Genomic DNA, 20,368 nt, shown 5'->3' on the forward strand with positions numbered 1-20,368 from the left:
ACAAGCAGGGCACAGACAAAGAGAGATTCATGGAGGCTCAAAAGGAAGAGGCTGTACGTCAAGTTCTTAATAAATAGTCTTCAGAGAAAACAGAAGGCTTCCCCTTCTATTAACACCTAAGCTCTTAAGGTTCTTCCAACTCCATAATTTCCTTCCCTAGAACCTCCACAAAATCCCCAAAATGCCTTTCAAAAGACCAGAAAGTCAGGAATGCTAAATATCTTAAAAGTTCCAGGTGAAATTAAGTCACCTGGAATGAGGAGTCCGTCTCTCAGCCTGGCTCTGGCATTAAGCTGTGTGACTTTGAGAAAAGCCACCTGCCTTCTCTGTGCCTTTTTTCTTTCTCTTTTTCTTTTTTGGTTAATATGGAGATAATAATCCTTGTCTTGCCTTTCTTAAAGTTGTTGAGAGGATCATTGAGAAATGTATGTGAAAATACTTGGCAAATTATACAACACAGATGTGGGGAGTTATCAGTATTCATCAACAGCTTATCAGACTTGCTAAGAAAATTCCCGAATAAGAAAAATGGGAGCCAAAAAGCAGAGGTGAGCAGCAAGGGGGGATGAGGAGAGTCAGATGGTAAAGAAAAACTAGCTGTCAGAACCTCATTTTCAGTGTTGGCAGTTAACCTTCAATCAATTTTATAAGGCCAGGAAATAGCCATATTTTTAATTAAGTGTCGGTGGTAGGCTCAGCAACATAAAATTTAATGATAGGGAAGACCCAGCTTAAAGAAACACAGCTTCTTACCTCTCCTTCTAAGAACGATATCTTTTCTAAAAGCTGCAATATTAAGAGCTGTTTCTGCTGCACCTTTTTCTTTAGTGATTCAATCTAGAAAGAAACAAATTGGAAATTGTTATCAAAAATGCAGAATTTGTACAAGTTAATCAACTGGAAGAGAAGCCTTTGGTTTTCATTCAAATAGAAACTACACATTGGTTCTTTTGTGTTCCGTGGAACACTATGAACATGAGGTGCTTCACGGAGGCGGGGGGCGGGGGGCGGGGGGGTTCTGTGCCCGGGTATGCTTGGGACATCATACGTGGTTGTGGAGTTGTTTCATTAGGTCTGTTTAGCCTAACATTTCTACACTGATTTTGCTGTGTAACCCTTAGTAACATCTCACTGATGCTTTGGGAAATACAGACATAACTCTACATAAAAAAATTATTTCACTTGAATTTATGCAGCAGCCTGCATTTCATACATTCTGCTCTGTTGTTCCTGTTCGTATATTCATATTTGTTCAACCAAGTGTCAAAAGTTTTGCTCCGGGAAAAAGGTCACTGTCACTGAAAGTAATGAAATTCAGAGGACTGAGGACTCACGTGGCCTGGGTTAAGCGGGGAAGGCTTCTGAAAGACAGAGACTTGAGCTGGGTTTTCACCTTTGTTTTTATACTATATCTATCCTGGACTACTCTAACTTTGTTTTTCATTCACATATCATGTCTCCACAGACATATCGTAGGTTCCCTAAAAGCAGGAACCAGGGTGCTCTCTACCAAGCCATGTCTTGGACAATAGTGGGAACAGTGTGTAGGTTCAATAAATAACGTGGGGGCTTCCCTGGTGGCGCAGTGGTTGAGAGTCCGCCTGCCGATGCAGGGGATACGGGTTCGTGCCCCGGTCTGGGAAGATCCCACATGCCGCGGAGAGGCTGGGCCCGTGAGCCATGGCCGCTGGGCCTGTGTGTCCAGAGCCTGTGCTCCGCAATGGGGGAGGCCACAACAGTGAGAGGCCCGCGTACAGCAAAAAAAAAATAAGTAAATAAATAAATAAATAAATAAATAAATAACGTGATTTTGAAGAATGCACTAATTTTCCAACAACCTTTTATATAATATTTGAGCATCTGCAAAATCTTTTTAAAAAAATCCCTCTCTGTGCAAAATGACACAATTCCTATAGAAGGGACTCTAGCAATAACTAAAAGAAGTACAAGTAGGGACTTCCCTGGTGGCACAGTGGTTAAGAATCTGCCTGCCAATGCAGGGAACATGGGTTCCAGCCCTGGTCTGGGAAGATCCCACATGCTGTGAAGCAACTAAGCCCGTGAGCCACAACTACTGAGCCTGTGCTCTAGAGCCCGTGGGCCACAACTACTGAGCCCGCGTGCCTAGAGCCCGTGCTCTGCAACCAGAGAAGACACCACAATGAGAAGCCCACGCGCCACAACGAAGAGTAGCCTCCACTCGCTGCAACTAGAAAAAGCCCGCGTGCAGCAACGGAGACCTAATGGCAGCCAAAAATTAATTAATTTTTTTAAAAAGGAAGTGTACAATTACATTTAACTTTTGACCCAGCAATTCCATTTCTAGGAATAGATCCCAAAGAATCATTAGCCAAAATATGAAATGACTTGGACACAGGATTTTTGGTTTTTAGAAAACACACACACAAAAAAACAGAACTCCATCAATAAGTGCCTGATAAATAAACTATGGTTCATCTTAACAATGGATGCCTATGTAACCTTCAAGAAAAAATGAAGATCTCTAAAACCCTGATACGATATATTGTAAGGAGTATATGGTATGCTGGCTTTGGTGTAAAACTGGTGAAGACGTATGAATGAATATATATTTGCAAAATGAAACACTGCGAAGATCAAACAAATCTTAATTATTAATATTTACCAACAGGGAGAGGGAGGAAATTAGATGGAGGAGACAGAACAAAGACTTTTGTGATAGTACCTTGTTACATAAGTTCAATTTTGAAAGCACATTTTACAGATTCAAAAAGTAAAAACCAAAAAGGGGAAAAAAGTGAATCCTAAAATTTGAAAACAAACAGAACAGAAAGAACTTAACCATATATCAAATTGGTTAAACGAATTAATTTAAGTGTTGTTAGGACAAGGTAATTTGACTGGATGTTTTTAGTGGAATGTGTTCTAAAGATAAACAGTTGCTCTCACTGGGAAAATTTTAGTAGTAATATTGGTATTATATTTTTAAACTATTTGATAGATTGTAGTATAATAACACTTGGAACCAAGATTTTTAGTGTAAGAAAAAGAAATACAAGTACGAAATCAAAGAAGTAAAAAAAGTTTTGTTAGATTTGAAATGAAAGTGTCAGTATAAATTCATAATCTTTTATTTTCTTTTAAAAAATATACTAGATGAGCCTAAGACACCTTATTCTACCTGAAAACAAGGACATGAAGGGTCTCCCTTGGGGCAAAGATGGGACAATGTGAGCATCAAAAAGAATAATGAGTAAAACACATGGAATATATATTTTTTAAAACCCTGAGTATTTTTTAATTCTTAAAAAAGAAAACCAAAAACAAAGCAGCAACGACACCTCCTCAGAAATGACAGTGGAACCAACTCCTTACTTAGAAGCTTGGCAATTTGGATAAAAAAATAAAGCATTTATCCTGCCTTACTTGTACAAACTGCACGTTGAGATTACTAAAAAGTCCCAGTTTATGAAGAAAGAAGTTTTACTCTGCAGAAGAATTCCAGTTAATAAGTGGGGAAGGAATGAGAGAATTCAAAAATCACCATTGTGCGATCCCCTAGGAAATAACTGACTCAAGCAAGCTTCACGGACAGATGAGACAGTGAGGGGCGCAAAGCCGGCGAGGGACTTTACGACTTTGTTGTGGGCTGTCACCACCTGATCCACGATCAGCCTTAGCATCACCCAAAGTGGGATCCCCAGACATTGTGTGCCCCCAGAGCAATACGAAATGAATCACACAGCACCACCCTTGAAGTATTCTTGCCTCGCCAGACAAAACAAAGTTGAAACGGAATCTAATTGAGCTATTAAGGAAACAAAAAGTCAAGTTCAGAATGCGGGAACGTTTATAGGACAACTGACTTAGTTCCTGCAATAAGTCACTGGCTGGGGGTAAATTTGAGTTGGGGGGGCTGTGGGAGTAAACAGAGCATATGCTCTAGATTAAAGGACTTCAGAAACCTAACAACCAAATACAGTGGACCTCTCTGTACTCTGACTGGAACAAAATATCAGTTAAGAGACAAATTTTTTTTTTTTTTTCTTTTTGCGGTATGCGGGCCTCTCACTGTCGTGGCCTCTCCCGTTGAGGAGCACAGGCTCCGGATGCACAGGCCCAGCGGCCATGGCTCACGGGCCCAGCCGCTCCGCGGCATATGGGATCCTCCCAGATCGGGGCACGAACCCGTATCCCCTGCATCGGCAGGTGGACTCTCAACCACTGCGCCACCAGGGAGGCCCAAGAGACAATTTTAAAGACATGTTGGAAAATGTTATTACAGACTAGTATTAAATGGGACCAAGGAATTATCATTAATTTTGTTAGGTATGGCAATAAGCATTCTGATTACAGAAGAAAAAGCCTACATGTTTTATTGATGCTTAGTGAAGTATACAGGAAACATGCAGAATGTCTGGGATTTGCTTTAAAATGCACAAAAGAAAAAATGAAAAGAAGGTGTAGATAAGGCAAATGTGGCCCCATCTTGCTGCTTGTTGAATCTAGGTAATGATTCATCATTACGCTCTTTGTTCTGAGAGAATGTGACATTTTCATGATAAAATATTTTAAATTCCACCTGGTATCAAAAAATATAATTCTCCGACATGAAAAGCAAACCATATGAAATAGAATACAATAAACATACTTAAGAAGCAAATTGATAATTATTTTTTAAATTAACAATTAAAAACAGTCACTAGTTATCCTTTCATACCTATTAAATTTGCCCCAAACTACTGACTGAAGAAATCAGTGTTGGAAGGGCTGGGAGGGATAGCTACTCTCATGTGTTGCAGGTGGCGCTGTAAATTAGAATGACCCTTTGGGCAATGTAGCAATAAATATGAAGAGCCATAAAGCTGTTCATACCCTTTGACCTACTAATCCCACTCCTGGGAATTTATCCTAAGGATATAATTCAGATGTAGGAAGAAAGCTATATATACAAAGATGTTCTTGCTCCAATTATTTATAATAGAGAGAAAATGGAAATAACCTTAATGTCCAGCACTAAAGGAATGGGTAATAAATTATGGAATATCACTTGGATGGAATATATTACACAAACACTAAAAACAAATATATTACAAAATGGAAAAGTGTTTACAAAAAGCCTCAAGGGATAGAAAAATAAAAGTTTACAATGATGAAAGTAAAAGCTGGAAGAAAAGTTAGATAAACGAAATCGTTCCGGGTTGGGGTAGGTTATGAGCAAAACAAAAGTTTGTTTAAATTTCCTTCATTTTTGTAGGAATAATTTGCAAAAATCATCCTTACAGTGTCCCTTTTTCATTCCTTCTTATAGTGTTAGAAATTTTTAAAGCTTTTAAAATCTTTAAATGATAGGTAAAATATGTACTGAAATGAACTAAAATATTCCAAGAAGGTCAGGGGTAATATTTCATCAAATAACACAAAAAGTGACTTCACGCACACCAGTTTCACTATCTCTGAAGTAATCAGAGTGCTTTGTGAGTCAAGAGAAGCAAGAGGTGTGGGTTAAGGGCACCCTAATGAACAGCTCATAGGAAGAGACTAAGATGATTCTGCTCACCTTTGTCCCTAGATTTTAGTTTTAAAAAGAAATAAATGCAAAGCAGAGATATCATCTGGAGAGACAGCTGAGGGGAGAACTCTGGGCTAATGCTAGCGTGAGGAGGCATCTCATTCTAGAGAAAAAGAATAGGTCCAAGGAAGGATGTAGGGGATCTGAAGCTTCTGACGACAAGGATCGCGTTTCTTAGCAACTGATGCTTCAAGAAGCGATTGTGCTCTTGCACTAAAAATGAATGCTGTGCACACTCATTTGCTTTCATCCTTGAGCATTTCTCATAGAAGCATCTTGTACAGTACATTCTGTGGCCAGAGTTGACTTGCTCGGATTAGAGAAAAAGGATGCTTAGGTTGGCAGTCAGTTCATGGCTGGCCCCTCATGCCCTAGAAGGGGTGCCAACTTTGAACCCCAAGTTACTCCCCCCTGAGGTCTGCTCCTGGAGCATATCCCTTGCCTTCTCCCAGGTGCGGCACCCAGTTTCTAAAATAAGCAGGCTCTCACGCGTCTGGGTTTGCTAATATTCTAGGTTATCGTCTGACTCCCAAGCCTTTGGTTCTTTTCCACAATATCTAAATCACACATTTGTGTGGAAAATGTTGTTATTTCTGACTGCCAACTTCAAAGAGCCTTGAAATATCGTCTCCTGTAGCACCTAGCATGATAAACACTCAAAAATTAGCTACTACTATGTTATTACTGGTATTTCTCCCTCCCTAGACTGTCAGCTTGAGAGTAAAGACCTTGATCATCTTCATATTCTCAGACATTGAATGGATGAATCAAAGAATCCGTCCATCCATCATCTCTAAACAATCCGCCCCTTAGACTTCAGGGGCATAGTTGTCTGGAACAGACTCTTGGAGGCCTAGATGAACCAAGACAGACTTGCTAAACACATAACCTCCAAAGCAACCCCCAAAATCGGGGGCACCCAAAATCCAGGGAACTATGCAGCCAGTATGCAAGTAAAATCCATTTGGCACCTTTGCTCTCACTTTTTTCCTTTTTTTTTTTTAACATCTTTATTGGAGTGTAATTGCTTTACAATGGTGTGTTAGTTTCTGCTTTATAATTAAGTGAATCAGTTATACATATACATACGTTCCCATATCTCCTCCCTCTTATGTCTCCCTCCCACCCTCCCTATCCCACCCCTCTAGGTGGTCACAAACCACCGAGCTGATCTCCCTGTGCTATGCGGCTACTTCCCAGTAGCTAGCTATTTTACGTTTGGTAGTGTATATATGTCCATGCCACTCTCTCACTTTGTCCCAGCTTACCCTTCCCCCTCCCCATATCCTCAAGTCCGTGCTCTATGTAAGTTTGTAAATTTGACCTTCAAGAGGTTTATGTACACTTCAAGAATCTGCATTTAAATCTAGCTGTCACCAGGTGGTGGTAAATGACCCAAGTTACCAGTCTCAAGTCAAGGCATTAAGAAATGAGAAATTAGATGAGGTCTGGAAAATGAGTGCTTCTATTTTAGTTACCCAAGAATGTAATCTTCTTGTAACAGTTAAATTTAAATATCAAACAGTAAACCCCCTTATAGAACAAAGGGAAGAAACCCATCTTGGTAAAATCTAGAACCTTTTAACTGATGTTAACTCATTGAACTCATGTCTAATTTTGTCTTCATTAGCATGATTTTTTTTTTTGTAATTCAAACTGTGTATGTGTCTTACAGCCTAACTGATAATGCAGGATGCTAGGTTTCTAAGATTACAGGCCAGATTGATATTTAAGGTGGGCGGTGGGGGTGTCATCTGGTTTCTTAAAACTGGAACTGGCTTTTCTTCACATCAGCCACAGTTGAGTTACCTGCATAGATGGTTCGAGCTAAGCGATCCCTCTTAACCAGACCCACACACTGGAGTCACCTGGACGGAGTCATCTACTTCTAGGCTCTACCCCAGAGATGCTGCATATATCACACTCTTACTTAAAAAACCTCCCAAGCTTCTTGGGGGGGGTGATAAATTAGGAGTTTGGGATTCACATATACACACTACTATATATAAAAGAGATAACCAACAAGGACCTACTGTATAGCACAGGGAACTATACTCAATATCTTGTAATAACCTATAATGGAAAAGAATCGATTATATATAACCAAATTACTTTGCTGTACACCTGAACCTAACACAACATTGTAAATAAACTATACTTCAGTAAAAGAAAAAAGTACAAACAAAACAAAACAACCCTCCCAAGCTTCTAATGTTCCAGCTCCCTAGCGTGGACATGAGGCACTTCTGCTGTGGCCCCAATTTATCTCCCCAGTTTCATTTCATGCCTGCTCTGTCCCACAATGAACCCTACTTAGAAGCCACTCCATACTCTCAGCGTACTATGGACATACGATGGTCCTGCTGCCAGGCCTCTGCACAGGCTGGTGCCTTCACCAGGCATGCCCTCCCACCCTCCATTCCTTTTTCCACCAGGAAATCTGCTGTCAGGAAGCACTCAACAGTCGCCCCCCAGGGCAGCTCTTCCCAAGTCCTCCAGGCTGGCTTTGTGTCTCTCTCCTCTGTTCCATTTCAGCCCTTCGAGCAAACCCCTAGTAGAACCCGTCATTGCCACGACCACTCTTTGTTTACATCTTTCCCTTGCACCAGACAGCAAACCCACATGGAACAGATGTTTAGTGCATCAATTATCTTATGTGAAAGAGCAGTCCTCTTAGGAGGTGAAATCACCCCTATCAATCCACACATTTTTATAAACTTTGGAAATAGATTCCTATAGTGAAAGGATCCCTCCCAATTTCTTTCAAAAAGACCTTGTATGTCAACCAGACCAAAATGAAATTGTACAAAAATTTAGTAAGGTCCTGTTGTGGATTCACAGCAACCCAGGAGGTTGCAAGGCTTTTCAGCTTCCTGGAATTTTTTTCCATTGGTGACAGACAGGTAGGGTCATTTCATGTTAGATGTCAGAATGTGATACAGCCCTATAATTAGAAGGATGTGAATAGTACCCAATTGTGCAAGACTCATGAAACATAACTCAATATTGAGGTTGGGGATGTGGAGAGGAATGAATAGAAGAAATGCAGCAGCAAATAAGTATTAAATACTAGATAGCACTTGATATGGTTTTTTTAAAGAAATTGTGCTTTGGGGTGTTTTCTCTTACCAGCTGGCAAATGATGATATACATGTATCTGAAAATGCCTTATGTAAAACCGGAGACACAATGAAACAGGGCATGATATTAGAAGGTATGTTAAAACTAATGATCACATTGAATTAAATTGTTTAAAATCTTGTAAGGAAAAGGGAATTCAATTTTTTAAATCCAAACTAAGTTTATGATATTATTGTTCATTTTCTTTGAAATCTGTTTTATTTTGTTTTCATTCTAATTTTAAGAATAACCAATTAAAGTCCACAGGTACTTTTATTCAAAATCAGGGTGTGTATACGTGCCTATCATGAAACTCGACACATTAACAAGGTTTCCAAACCTCTATCACCAACACCCCACTTTGTTACTCCTACTAATGGGCCCTCATTTAAAAACACTTTTCTACTTTAAGCTGCAATGATAAAGAAATAATTCATTTTCCCATTGAAAATGTACCAAAGATGGCTAATTGCCAATCAAAGCTTCTAATCAAAATGAGATAACCAGGGTTCTGAATTCTAGGTCAGGGTAAAGCAATAGGATACTTGAATGTGAGCCCTTCTCAACTTTTCATGGGAAAAGTATGCTGTTCGATTATTTGAAAATTTGACAGGAAGATAGCTTGAAGATCCCTATTATTGTTATCGAAACCCCTAGAGATCCAGGGACTCGGCAAACAGACTGGGGCACGGTTGGCACAAGACAGGCAAGAACCTTCTAGAACGCACCTGGGGTTTTAGTCACCTCCCTTTGCTCCCTCTTGTCCTGACCCAGCCTTGTTTTCAATTCAGCCTCTTGTGATCTGGCAAATAGCTTTCTCCATTTCCCTCAACAAAATAGGACTCCTGTTTGATCCCCAAATACCTCACCCTGAAAAATGAGAATAATTGATATCTAATACTCTTCCTCTGAAAAAGTTTTTTATTTTTGCTGCAGTTTCTCTTAATTCATTTTAGAAGTGTTGTAACACTAATTTCATAGTTATGTATTTTTAAAGTGCATTCCCTTTGATAAAAACCACCATGGTAAGAATTTTAAAAATAAGGTTACCCTCTTTTCCTAAAAAAATAATAAAGCACAGGGATGTATGACAAGATCAGGATCTACCCTGCACTAATGCAGCATGAAAGAACAGTTTAAAAAGGACAAGGAAAATGGTACATTATCTCATTTTGGGGGGAGTGAAGGGAATGAATTAAGGCCACAACAAAACGAAACTGAAAAATTGCTAAATGAAGCTCTGAGTGGGGAAAATGAAAAATCAATGAAGGAATGGAGGGGAAAAGGTACATTTTTCATCTTCATGATGCTTGATTGGGTTTGTAGAAATTCATTTTCAATTAATGTGTCTTGTGGCATTCAGCCAGGCCAGATATGAACAGGGCACACATTTTAATCAATTTTTTTCTATTAAGTTTGAAGTAATATATAATAATAGAACATACTATTCAAAAGGATCGGTTGAAACTGGCTTCTGAGGTAAAATAATCTAATGTGGTTTGATTTCTATCTTATATTAAAGATAACCCAACTTCTGTTTAAGAAGAAATAGCACCCTGGGTGCCTGTACATGACTGGGCTATGTAAACATCAGGGAAGGATGGGTAAACTGGCGTTCCAATCTATGTGCATTCACTGGGAAGGAAGAAGAAGGGGTGTACCGAGTACCAGGGCTTTTGCTGGCTTAGCTCATTATTCTCAGAAACAACCCTAAGAGTCGTTATCCCCATAGACGAGGGAACTGGGGTTCCTAGAGTTTCATTGCCTGTTCATTCCTCAACAACCACCTGTGATCCCCTCTGCCTCGGGCCCAGTGCTAGATTCCGGGAGCACAGCAGTGAGCCAGGAAGACCTGGTCTCCACTTTCAGGGAGTCAACATCCCAGTGAGGCAGTAAATGGAGAAAGAAACACACACATTAGTGCAATAAGGAAGCAGAATGATGTGAGGTCTCCCCACCTACCCAGAGATAGGATGCACCTGCCGTCTGCCGATGGGGTGAGGGAAAGGTTCAGACCACAGGGCTAAAGAGGTAACCAGCTCGTTCCAGCTTGCCCGGAACTTTCTAGGTTCTAGTCTCATGAGTCGGGAACCTTCTCGTTCGCAGGCAAACCAGGACAGGTGGTCACCCTAGAGCTCGATTCTAGCAGGGCTGAGATCTAAACCCACTTCTCTTTGATGACAAGGCCCGGGCTCTTCCATTCACACCAGCCTGATGTCCAGAGGTTGGCCTCTATCTCCCTATGACGACAACCTATCGTGGCAATGCTGCCCAGAAATTAGGCAAGGCTGGGAAGAATACTGGCAGGTGATACCTTCTTTAACAAAGGATTTGCTGGAGCCCTAAGTCCTCAGTCTATTCTTTCCTCCTCTGTGACCTTATTGGAAGGTGGGATGGAGAAGTAGGAAAGAGGGTCCTCTAAGCTTCTGTATCCCTGCCCTTCCCTGGATGGGTACAGTATCAGGGACAGAAGACCATACACTGAACAGGAATATCCAGGGAGAGAACTGTTTCAGGCTAAACAACTAGAGGAGGTATAGGCATAACTCATCTTACTGCACTTGGCTTTATGGTGCTTTACATGTCACATTTTTCACAAATTGAAGGTCTGTGGCAACCCTGCACTGAGCAAGTCCTTCGGCACCACTTTTCCAACAGCATTTGCTCGCTTTGTATCTCTGTGTCACACTCTGGTAATTCTTGCACTATTTTAAATCCTCCACCAGCAAAAAGATTACAACTCACTGAAGGTTCAGATGATGATTAGTGATCAATTTTCAGCAATAAAGTATTTTTACTTAGGTGTCACATTGTCTTTTTATACATAATGCTATTGCACACTTAATAGACTACAGTATAACTTTTATACGCACTGGGAAACCAAAAAGTTCATGTGATTCACTTTACTGCAATATTTGCTTCATTGCAGTGGTCTGGAACCCAACCTGCAGTATTTCTGAGGTAGGCAGGTATATGGAAGCACCCAGCTCCACACCTGGCACAAAGCTGATGCTAAAAAAAAAAAAAGGTAGTTTAAATAAATGTTCCTATTGACATATACATACTACTATATATAAAGCAGATAACTAATAAGGACCTACTGTATAGCACAGGGAACTCTACTCAATACTCTGTAATGACCTATATGGGAAAAGAATCTAAAAAAGAGTGGATATATGTATATGTATAACTGATTCATTTTGCTGTACACCTGAAACTAACACAACTTTGTAAATCAACTATACGCCAATAAAAAATTTTTTTAAGATGCTTATACTAGTCTTGTCAATTTTAAGACAAAACAAAAAAAACTGTATGCTGACACATATATATGGAATTTAAGGGAAAAAAATATGAAGAACATAGGGGTAAGACAGGAATAGAGACACAGACCTACTAGAGAATGGACTTGAGGATATGGGGAGGGGGAAGGGTAAGCTGTGACAAAGCGAAAGGCATGGACATATATACACTACCAAACGTAAGGTAGATAGCTAGCGGGAAGCAGCTGCATAGCACAGGGAGATCAGCTCGGTGCTTTGTGACCGCCTGGAGGGGTGGGATAGGGAGAGTGGGAGGGAGACGCAAGAGGGAGGGGATATGGGAACATATGTATAACTGATTCATTTTGTTATAAAGCAGAAACTAACACACCATTGTTAAGCAATTAAAAAAAATAAAATGAAGGTCAAAAAATGCAAAATAAATAAAGCTTTCCCTTGCAAAAAAATAAATAAAAAATAAAAAAATAAAGGAGGCTTTAATTATACACACACACACACACAATGTTCCTAAAGTTCAGGTGCCCTGGAACATGGACCCTCACCTGTACTGACCATGACTCTCCTGGGAGCCCCCTAGCTGCCCTCCCTGCCCCTCTCCTCTCCTGTTCGCCAAGCACGCCCTGCCAGAGACATCCCTCTGAGGCTCTGATCTGATCAGGCAGTGGGGAGCCATCGAGGAATTAGGAGCTTAGTAATAAAGGACATTTTCTTGGCTTGTTGCTGGTAATCCACAGCAATTAGGCCTAACCTACATTTCCAGTCTCTTCATCATTACTCCCTCCTACAATCCAGTCAAACTAGAATAATGCTCCCTGAACTCACCCTATACTTTCTGGCTTCCATGCTTTTGTTTTTTATTTATTCTGTATCTTGTCTGTCACGTCCTTTTCCACCTACTCAATCCCTGCCCAGAAAAATCTAACCCATGCTGCAAGACCCAGTCAAATTTCACCTCCTCCCTAAAGACTCCACGCACACTAGAATTAGGGAACATTTACAGGCACTGAGCTACACCCTTAGCATACATTCTTTCAGTCAATCAACAACCCCTGAAGCAGGTACTATTATCATCATTCCCATTTTTTTGATAAGGAAACTAAATGTTGGAGAAGATCAATAAGTTGCTCAAGATACAAAGCCCAGTCAGGAGCAGGTGCAGGATACAAAGTCAGATTGAATTTACTTGAAGCCTACAAACTTACCCACTATGTTCTCCAGCTTGTGTGTTCCCAGCACACAGCTAATTGTCCTGCTTAACCCTTATATTCTGCCTTGAGTTATAACGAGTTTTAATGTCAACCAGAAAGTCCTTTGAGGGCTTTGAGGACTCAGGTCCATTTTTACATTTGGTTCATAAAAGTTGCTTCTTAAATGTTTACTGATTGACCCATCAGAGAAAAGCTCTCCGTAAGTGGAATCTAGCTGTTCATCACCCCCACTCCCACTTGGGTGTGTGAGGACTGGCTTTTCTGCAGACTTCAGCACAGAGGCAGGGGAACAGAAATATATAAAGACAGTGGCACAAGGGAAACAACTCCAGCTTGATAAAGGTTGAATGAAAAAATCAGTGGGGAAGGATGGACTATCCAATAAATGGTGTTAGAGAAACCAGCTTTCCATGAGGGGGGAAAAAAAGGGTGACAGCTCTATTCATACTATATACACAAGAAATAAATTCCATATGGATTATTCTTTATTTGTTCAACAAATATTTCTTGAGCACCTGCTATATGTCCTTGACTATTCCAAGTGTTAGGGATATAGCCATGAACAAAACAGACAAAAGCCACTGCCCTCAGGGAGCTTACATTCTAGTGGAGGGAAACAGACAACACATAAATAAACAAAACATAAGTGTAGGATATATTACAAGATGATAAGTGCTATGGAGAAAAACAGAGTAAGGAAGAGAACGGTGGGTAAGAATGTGGGGGAGGGGTGTAATTACAGACCTAAAGATGCAAAACAAAACTCTAAAACTTATGAAACAAACAAGACATACAACACAGCACAGAAAGATTGATAACTTTCTACCAAAATTTAAAACGTGTATATTATACAAAACAACATAAACAAACAAATGAAAATGACCGACAAGGAGAAGATAACGGCATTCAAATATTTTTTGACAAACAACTAATATTGGCAGTATACAGAGTTCCTAAAAATCAGCAGGGAAAAAAAGAAAAACAACCAAACAGAAAAATGAACAAAAGATATGACCAACCAGTTCATAGGAATGGGAGCCTGACTGGTGAGAAGTTTATGCTCAATCTCTCCAGTTGTAATGAGCAGTCACCAGACTGACGCAAGTTAAAACTAAGACAAAGAGATACTATTTCACAACTGGTTAAAATTATAGTCCAACAGCGCCAAGAGGTGATGAGGATGTGGAGAAATCTGCCCTCATACATGACGGGTGGAAGTCTACGTACACTTTGGAGAGCAATAGGGAAATACCTAGCAGAGGAGAAACTGTGCCAACCCCAGGCCCTGGCGATTCCTCCTCTGAGTACATTCCCTAGATAAGCACAGACACATGTGTGGCATTGTTTGCAAAAGAATAAAAAATTGGAAGCAAGCTAAATGTCTATCAGTAGGGTACATTACAATATATTCATCTAATGGAATATTAGACGGCCATCAAAATGAATAATTCTGATCTATATGTAACAACTCCAAAAACAAAATTGGGGAAAAGAGTAAGTTGCAAAATAAATACAATAAAATTTATTTATATATTATAAATAAAATTTTACATACTTTTTTAAACACAGAAACCAAGCTATATACCAACAATAAATACATGTATGTGTAGTAAAAGCACAGAAACATGGTCTGGATAGAGGCCAAATTGCCTCCAAAGGAGGTGTTAGGGCAGGATGGGGTGGAGGGTAAGAAGGAAAAAGGTCCAAACTGGGAGGAGTAAAATGGGAACTTCTAATGTTTTATTTAGAAAAAATATGAAATATGCCAAAATGTTAACATCTGTCAATTCCAGAAGAGAATACATGGATTTTATTTTTTATCATTCTCTTTAAGTTTCTATATTTAAAATTTTTTTTCCAATTATAAAAAAATAAGAAGCAAAGAACAAGGCTGGCTTTGGAGTCAAAAATCTGGGTGTGGACCTAACACCATCACCACCTGTGGAGAGACAACTAGCTACTTATTTTTTAAGACTCTTAAGTCTCCGGTTCCAGTACTAAAAAATGGTGCTAATAATACCTCCCACAGAGGGTTAACGTGGGACAGGAGGTGTAGATGCACACCTACAACACATGATGCACACCTTGCAACATGAGAAACATCCACTAGCTGGGAGTTACTTGGATGAGGAGCACAGGCACACAAACTACTATGGGCAGAACGTGAGCACCCAGGTCTGAGAAACATTTCAGAGCCAATTAGAAACAATTTCAACAGACAGAAAGTGGGTTCAACGACATTTGCAAAGAAAAGAGCTTCTCCCTTGAAAGGACAATTTGAATCGTGAATACATTAATCAGTACCTGTCACACAATGAACATGCAATACTTCTGTAATGCATACAAAAAAGGTTTACACCCATGTGAACTTTCTGGTTACCTTCTAAGAACTTCATGCTTTAGATAAAGCAGCTGAGATTTTAAAATAAAAAAGTGGCTAATACAGTGTTAAACACCAGAATTGGAAACTGTAACATTTTCGATTACTATAAATAAATTTGGCCTCAACTTTTGAGTAGCATCTCCTTTGGGTGGGGGTGTTAGTGGCCCTGAGACAGAATCACAGCCTTACTAAGAGCCCAAGGCTTAGGATCCAGTTAGGGGTCGGGGAATGGGGTGGTAGTGCGGGGTGAGTGTGGGGCAGGGTTTGAGCACCTAACTCATGTTTGACGCAGTAAGTCAAGTTCATACCATATCACAGTCCTGGCAGGAAGGGGTGAATTTAGGGACACGGGCAAGGGCAGGGAGGAGCAGGTGGAGGGAGGTCCTCTCAGGCAGGGGACCCGGATCTAAAGAGACCCCCGACTAGCCCAGGACCCAGCATCAGGCCTAGGGGGAGGTGCAGGGGTCGTCTAGGGCACAGCATTTGGCGGGGCGGGGGGAGGCACTCTCACGGTCCTGCAGACAGCCTCGGCACCTCACTCACTCTCTGCCCCAGAACATAAGGTCTACCTAGCCTCAGGGTACTATCTGTGCCCCAAAAGAGAGAAGGAACTCCAAGGGCAGGGGGGAGAGCACACAATCCTGGGAGAGAGGCCCAAGTGGGTGCCCCGCTTCCTCTAGATCCCCTTGTCTGATATTACTTAGATTTTTGAAGCTGGGTAGTGAGTCTCCTCCACTAGAACAAATGCCAGTAACTTTTCCACCACAGACTGAAAAACATGAGGGCAGTAAAGGTATCCCTAGAAACAGTGTAGGTCCCTACACTAGAGTGACATCTAGATTAGCGATTCTCAGATCTGACTCAAAGCTCCCTAGGGGAAGTCTGGAAACCCAGCAAGAGTATCTGGGGATCTGCATTCAAACAGAACACGGTAGAGGTAAACTGCATCAACGGTTCATACGCATGTGGGAAGTTACTCATCTGCTTCCTTTCCCATCACTGCCTACTTGCTTCAGCTGGGCAGAAGCATCTAAATTAAAGACCAAAGACAACTATTGACAAGAAAGCATTTACCTGCTAACTTTGCCACGGAGGAGAGGACGGAGTGGAAAACTACCCAGCGTCTAAGTGACACCCACCCCCTTAATGAACTCACTTCATTATTATTAGGCTAATACCACCCACTGACTATTACTACCACTGCTGCTACTACAATTCTCAGCAACACCGTTTAGTTTTGATGAGATACCAGGGCCTGTGGCTGTCTCACGAAGCCCTCTATGAAAATAAAGCATGCATGAAGTATATTTCACTTCAATGTATTTCAGCCAAATACATTTTTTAAAATTAATTACTGCACACAGGCTTTCTCTGGTTGCAGCGAGCGGGGGCTACTCTTCGTTGCAGTGCATGGGCTTCTCATTGTGGTGGCTTCTCGTTGCGGAGCACAGGGCTCTAGGCACGCAGGCTCAGTCGTTGTGGCTCACGGGCTCTAGAGCACAGGCTCAGTAGTTGTGGCGCACGGGCTTAGCTGCTCCACGGCATGTGGGATCTTCCAAGATCAGAGATCAAACCCATGTCTCCTGCATTGGCAGGCGAATTCTTAACCACTGCGCCACCAGGGCAGTCCCATTTTTCTTTTCATCAGATAGACTTCTCCTTTTCATGAAGTGAGTTGAACTGTCTATGCATGGTGATAGAAGCAAACCAAATGTTTCTTAAACAAGAAGAGAGCTAAGTTGATTAGTGCTGTTGGTCTTCATTCAAAAAGAACATCCTCAGGGCCACCTCCTACATACAAATATAATCAAACTACAGAGACACCTGGCTTATTCTGTATTTTCTGGGGTATGATCAGGTGGGGAGCACTTCCTCCTGGGGCACTGGAGTTCTTCGAGCTCGCTTCCCATCTCCTTGGCAGGTGTCCTTGGCAGCTTTTCCATAAATAAGGCTTCATCTTCCAAGACCAGCCTCCACCTGGCACTTTCTAAATTATTTTTTAGTACTATTTTTCATCACAGTTCCCTCTTAGATGTCTAGAAACCCACGTTTCTAGAAATACTCTGGATCTTTGAGTTCTCTTGACTCTGCAGTGTCAGGCTGTAGAAGATGAAGTAACAGAATGTGGGTGTTTCCACAAATAAGAGCCCTACGTGGCCACATTTTCTTTTCAATGTCATGTCCTTCGTGTTTTGTTCATCAAATCATCACACACACGCCACCTCTTCCCAGCAGAGAGAGTACAAGTGTTCTTCGAACCACGAACTATAAAAGGAACTGCTTCCAACCCAGAGCAAGCTACCATTTTGTCATCTTCCAAAGAGCCAGAGACTAAATCTGGAGAAGAGCTCGTGGGACATGATCTGGAAACAGTTTAATTGAGCAGGTTAGCGTTGTGGGCTCGGTGCCACAGTTCCTTTCCCCTTCCCCCATGTGGCTAATCATCAGTGATGGAGATCACTTTGAATCCTCTAAACACAGGGTATTTGGCAAAAATGTACTTTTGCATTGTACATTTCAGCACACCACACAAGACTTTTAAAAAAATTGTGTGCTAACAAATGGCCGATCCATATAAAAGGGAAGATTCTTGGGATGGAGAGAATTTAAATTTTTAAAATTGCTTTCCTCCAGATAATTTTCCCCTTGGCAGAAAGCTGCTTTGGTTGGCGGGGCACTGGGCTTTGATGAGAGCAGGTAAAGAGGTGTCAACGCCCTGTTGACTGAAGATGTTTAAAGATGTGTCAGGTGTTCACTGCTCTGGCTGAAGTTTCCGCCCAGCCTTGTGCTCCTCCCTGATCTCCTGGTTCCTTTAATGGCAAGCTAAAGAACTCAGCCGGATTCGAGACAAAGGACCTAGTCCCAACACGGCTTGTCAACAGAAGAATGAATCCCAAGGGCAAGGATGACTGGAACTCAGCTAACACCAGATGGTAAGATCCATGAGGGCAGGACCACATCTGCCCCACTCCGCACTGGGTACCCAGCCCCACCACAGAGAAAATGCCGGTGGGTAACTGGTAAATGGATGGATGAGTGAGTTTCCTCATGAATGATATTTTTTTCAGTCCCTCTGTATTTTCTGGCAAACCCTTAAAAGTCTAAAAGGGGCATACTTGGGCTTGTGTGTGTGTGCGCGCTTTTTTTTCTGTCAGATCCAGAACCAGTCAGAAGAACTAGTGATGGGAGGAAGATGACCAATCCATGTCTAACACCACAAAAGGAGACTTAATTTGGTACAAAGATCTAGCCAGGTGGGGGTATGAGCTCCCACACTTCACGCAGGATGCTTTGTATCTTTTCTCAATGAACTTGACCCCATAAGATACATAATCCTTCATTTCAAAAGGGCCCATCCTGCCCCCTTCTTACATGCACAAATCCCTACTGAAATATACTGTCCCACACAATGAAAAGTCATTATTGAGCTAAGGGCTGCAACACCTACGCTGGTTAATTTTTATTCAATATATCGTCATCATTATTACTATCATTATTATTATTATTATTAGAAATTACACTCCACTGAGGTGGAAGTAAATATACTGCTTAACATTTAAGGATTCCAAGAACCTCAGTAATAATACCTGGATGTTTTGAGCGAAAAAAAGAAGCCCATCATTTTAATAAACTAACTTCATTCATAGACACTGTGATTCAGATGACAGCAACAATGGAAGGGGACTCGATTCCTACCCCTGGTGAGTGTGAAGCCATCACAGGGACGAGCTTTCAGACTTCATGTGAGGGAAGGAAAACTGTCCCCAATATTGGTGACACGTAAAGGTTGCCTCTATTTCCGGGTCAAATTTGTCTCAATATCTGGGTGGCTGGAGTTCACAGATAGAAAGACACTTCTCAAGTCAGAGTTCAAGATGCCACACATGACTAATTCAGCTGTCTGGATTTTTCAAAATTTGGTCCAAATGACTTGAACCAATTTAATATGTCTTTGCTACTTTCACTCATTATGCAAAGCAATGAAAAGGCTGAGATCCTAACAACAGGCACAGCCTAGTAAACAATAGAGAATTCTTTATATAAGGAGCTTCTATCCCGACTTCTCTCCTCATAAAATGCACCCATGATTAAAGGCTAAATATACTTCCCAGGACAGCCAATTCTAGAAATGTTTCCTTTATGTTGAACAGAAAGCTGAAATTTGCCACCCAGTGGCTCCAGCCTGGCTTTGCACCACAACACAAACAAAAATATATTCCGTCTTCTCCATGACCGTTTTGTAAGATGTGAATTCACCTCTCACGTCTCCCCTTGCCCATGTCTTGCCCGAGTGCTTCAACCACTCCCTGGATTACTGTAGTTCTCAACTCCTTTCCAACCTGACCCTGAACATCTCAATGTGCTCATTTGTCCCTTTTCCATGTTTCTAACTTTTAAAAAAAGTATTCACATAAATGGCTACAGCAATTGAAATTTTAAACCATCCTTTTGTTGTATGAGTTAATACAGTGTACTAGACAAATGCATTAATTCTTACCACCTGATTTAAGTAGTTTTTAGTTTAAATTTAGAATTAAAGCTCTCTTCCTCTGCCTCTATCTAACTGTTGAAACCCAGCTGGCCCCTAGGTGGTGCTCATTCTGACGGTGCCATCCTAAATTTCAGCCTGTGATTTCATTCCCCTGGCTGGGTCTTTCAGACCACATCATCAGCACTTAAGAGAAGCTCTATTTGGGAGATATTAAATCACAGGTAGTAATGCAAGGCATGGACAGTGATCTTTATATGCTTACCTATTTTCATATATAAATATTCCCCTACTCCTTTCAAATTTGTATGTCTATTAGAGTCCGGAAGTCAC

General features: G+C 41.1%; 1 protein-coding gene across 2 annotated transcripts in view; it reads right to left on the reverse strand.

Moving 5' to 3' along the window:
• The window catches only part of MYZAP (myocardial zonula adherens protein), a 140,914-nt gene that overhangs the window by 69,337 nt on the left and 51,209 nt on the right, over positions 1-20,368 (reverse strand). For both annotated transcript variants that reach the window (XM_060097285.1, XM_060097286.1), the window contains exon 11: positions 754-837. In XM_060097285.1, coding sequence (XP_059953268.1) covers positions 754-837 — 84 coding nt within the window. The remainder of the gene's footprint in view (positions 1-753; positions 838-20,368) is intronic.

The sequence above is a fragment of the Mesoplodon densirostris genome, chromosome 4 (assembly GCF_025265405.1).
Source record: "Mesoplodon densirostris isolate mMesDen1 chromosome 4, mMesDen1 primary haplotype, whole genome shotgun sequence".
In the NCBI taxonomy this organism is placed as follows: domain Eukaryota; kingdom Metazoa; phylum Chordata; class Mammalia; order Artiodactyla; family Ziphiidae; genus Mesoplodon; species Mesoplodon densirostris.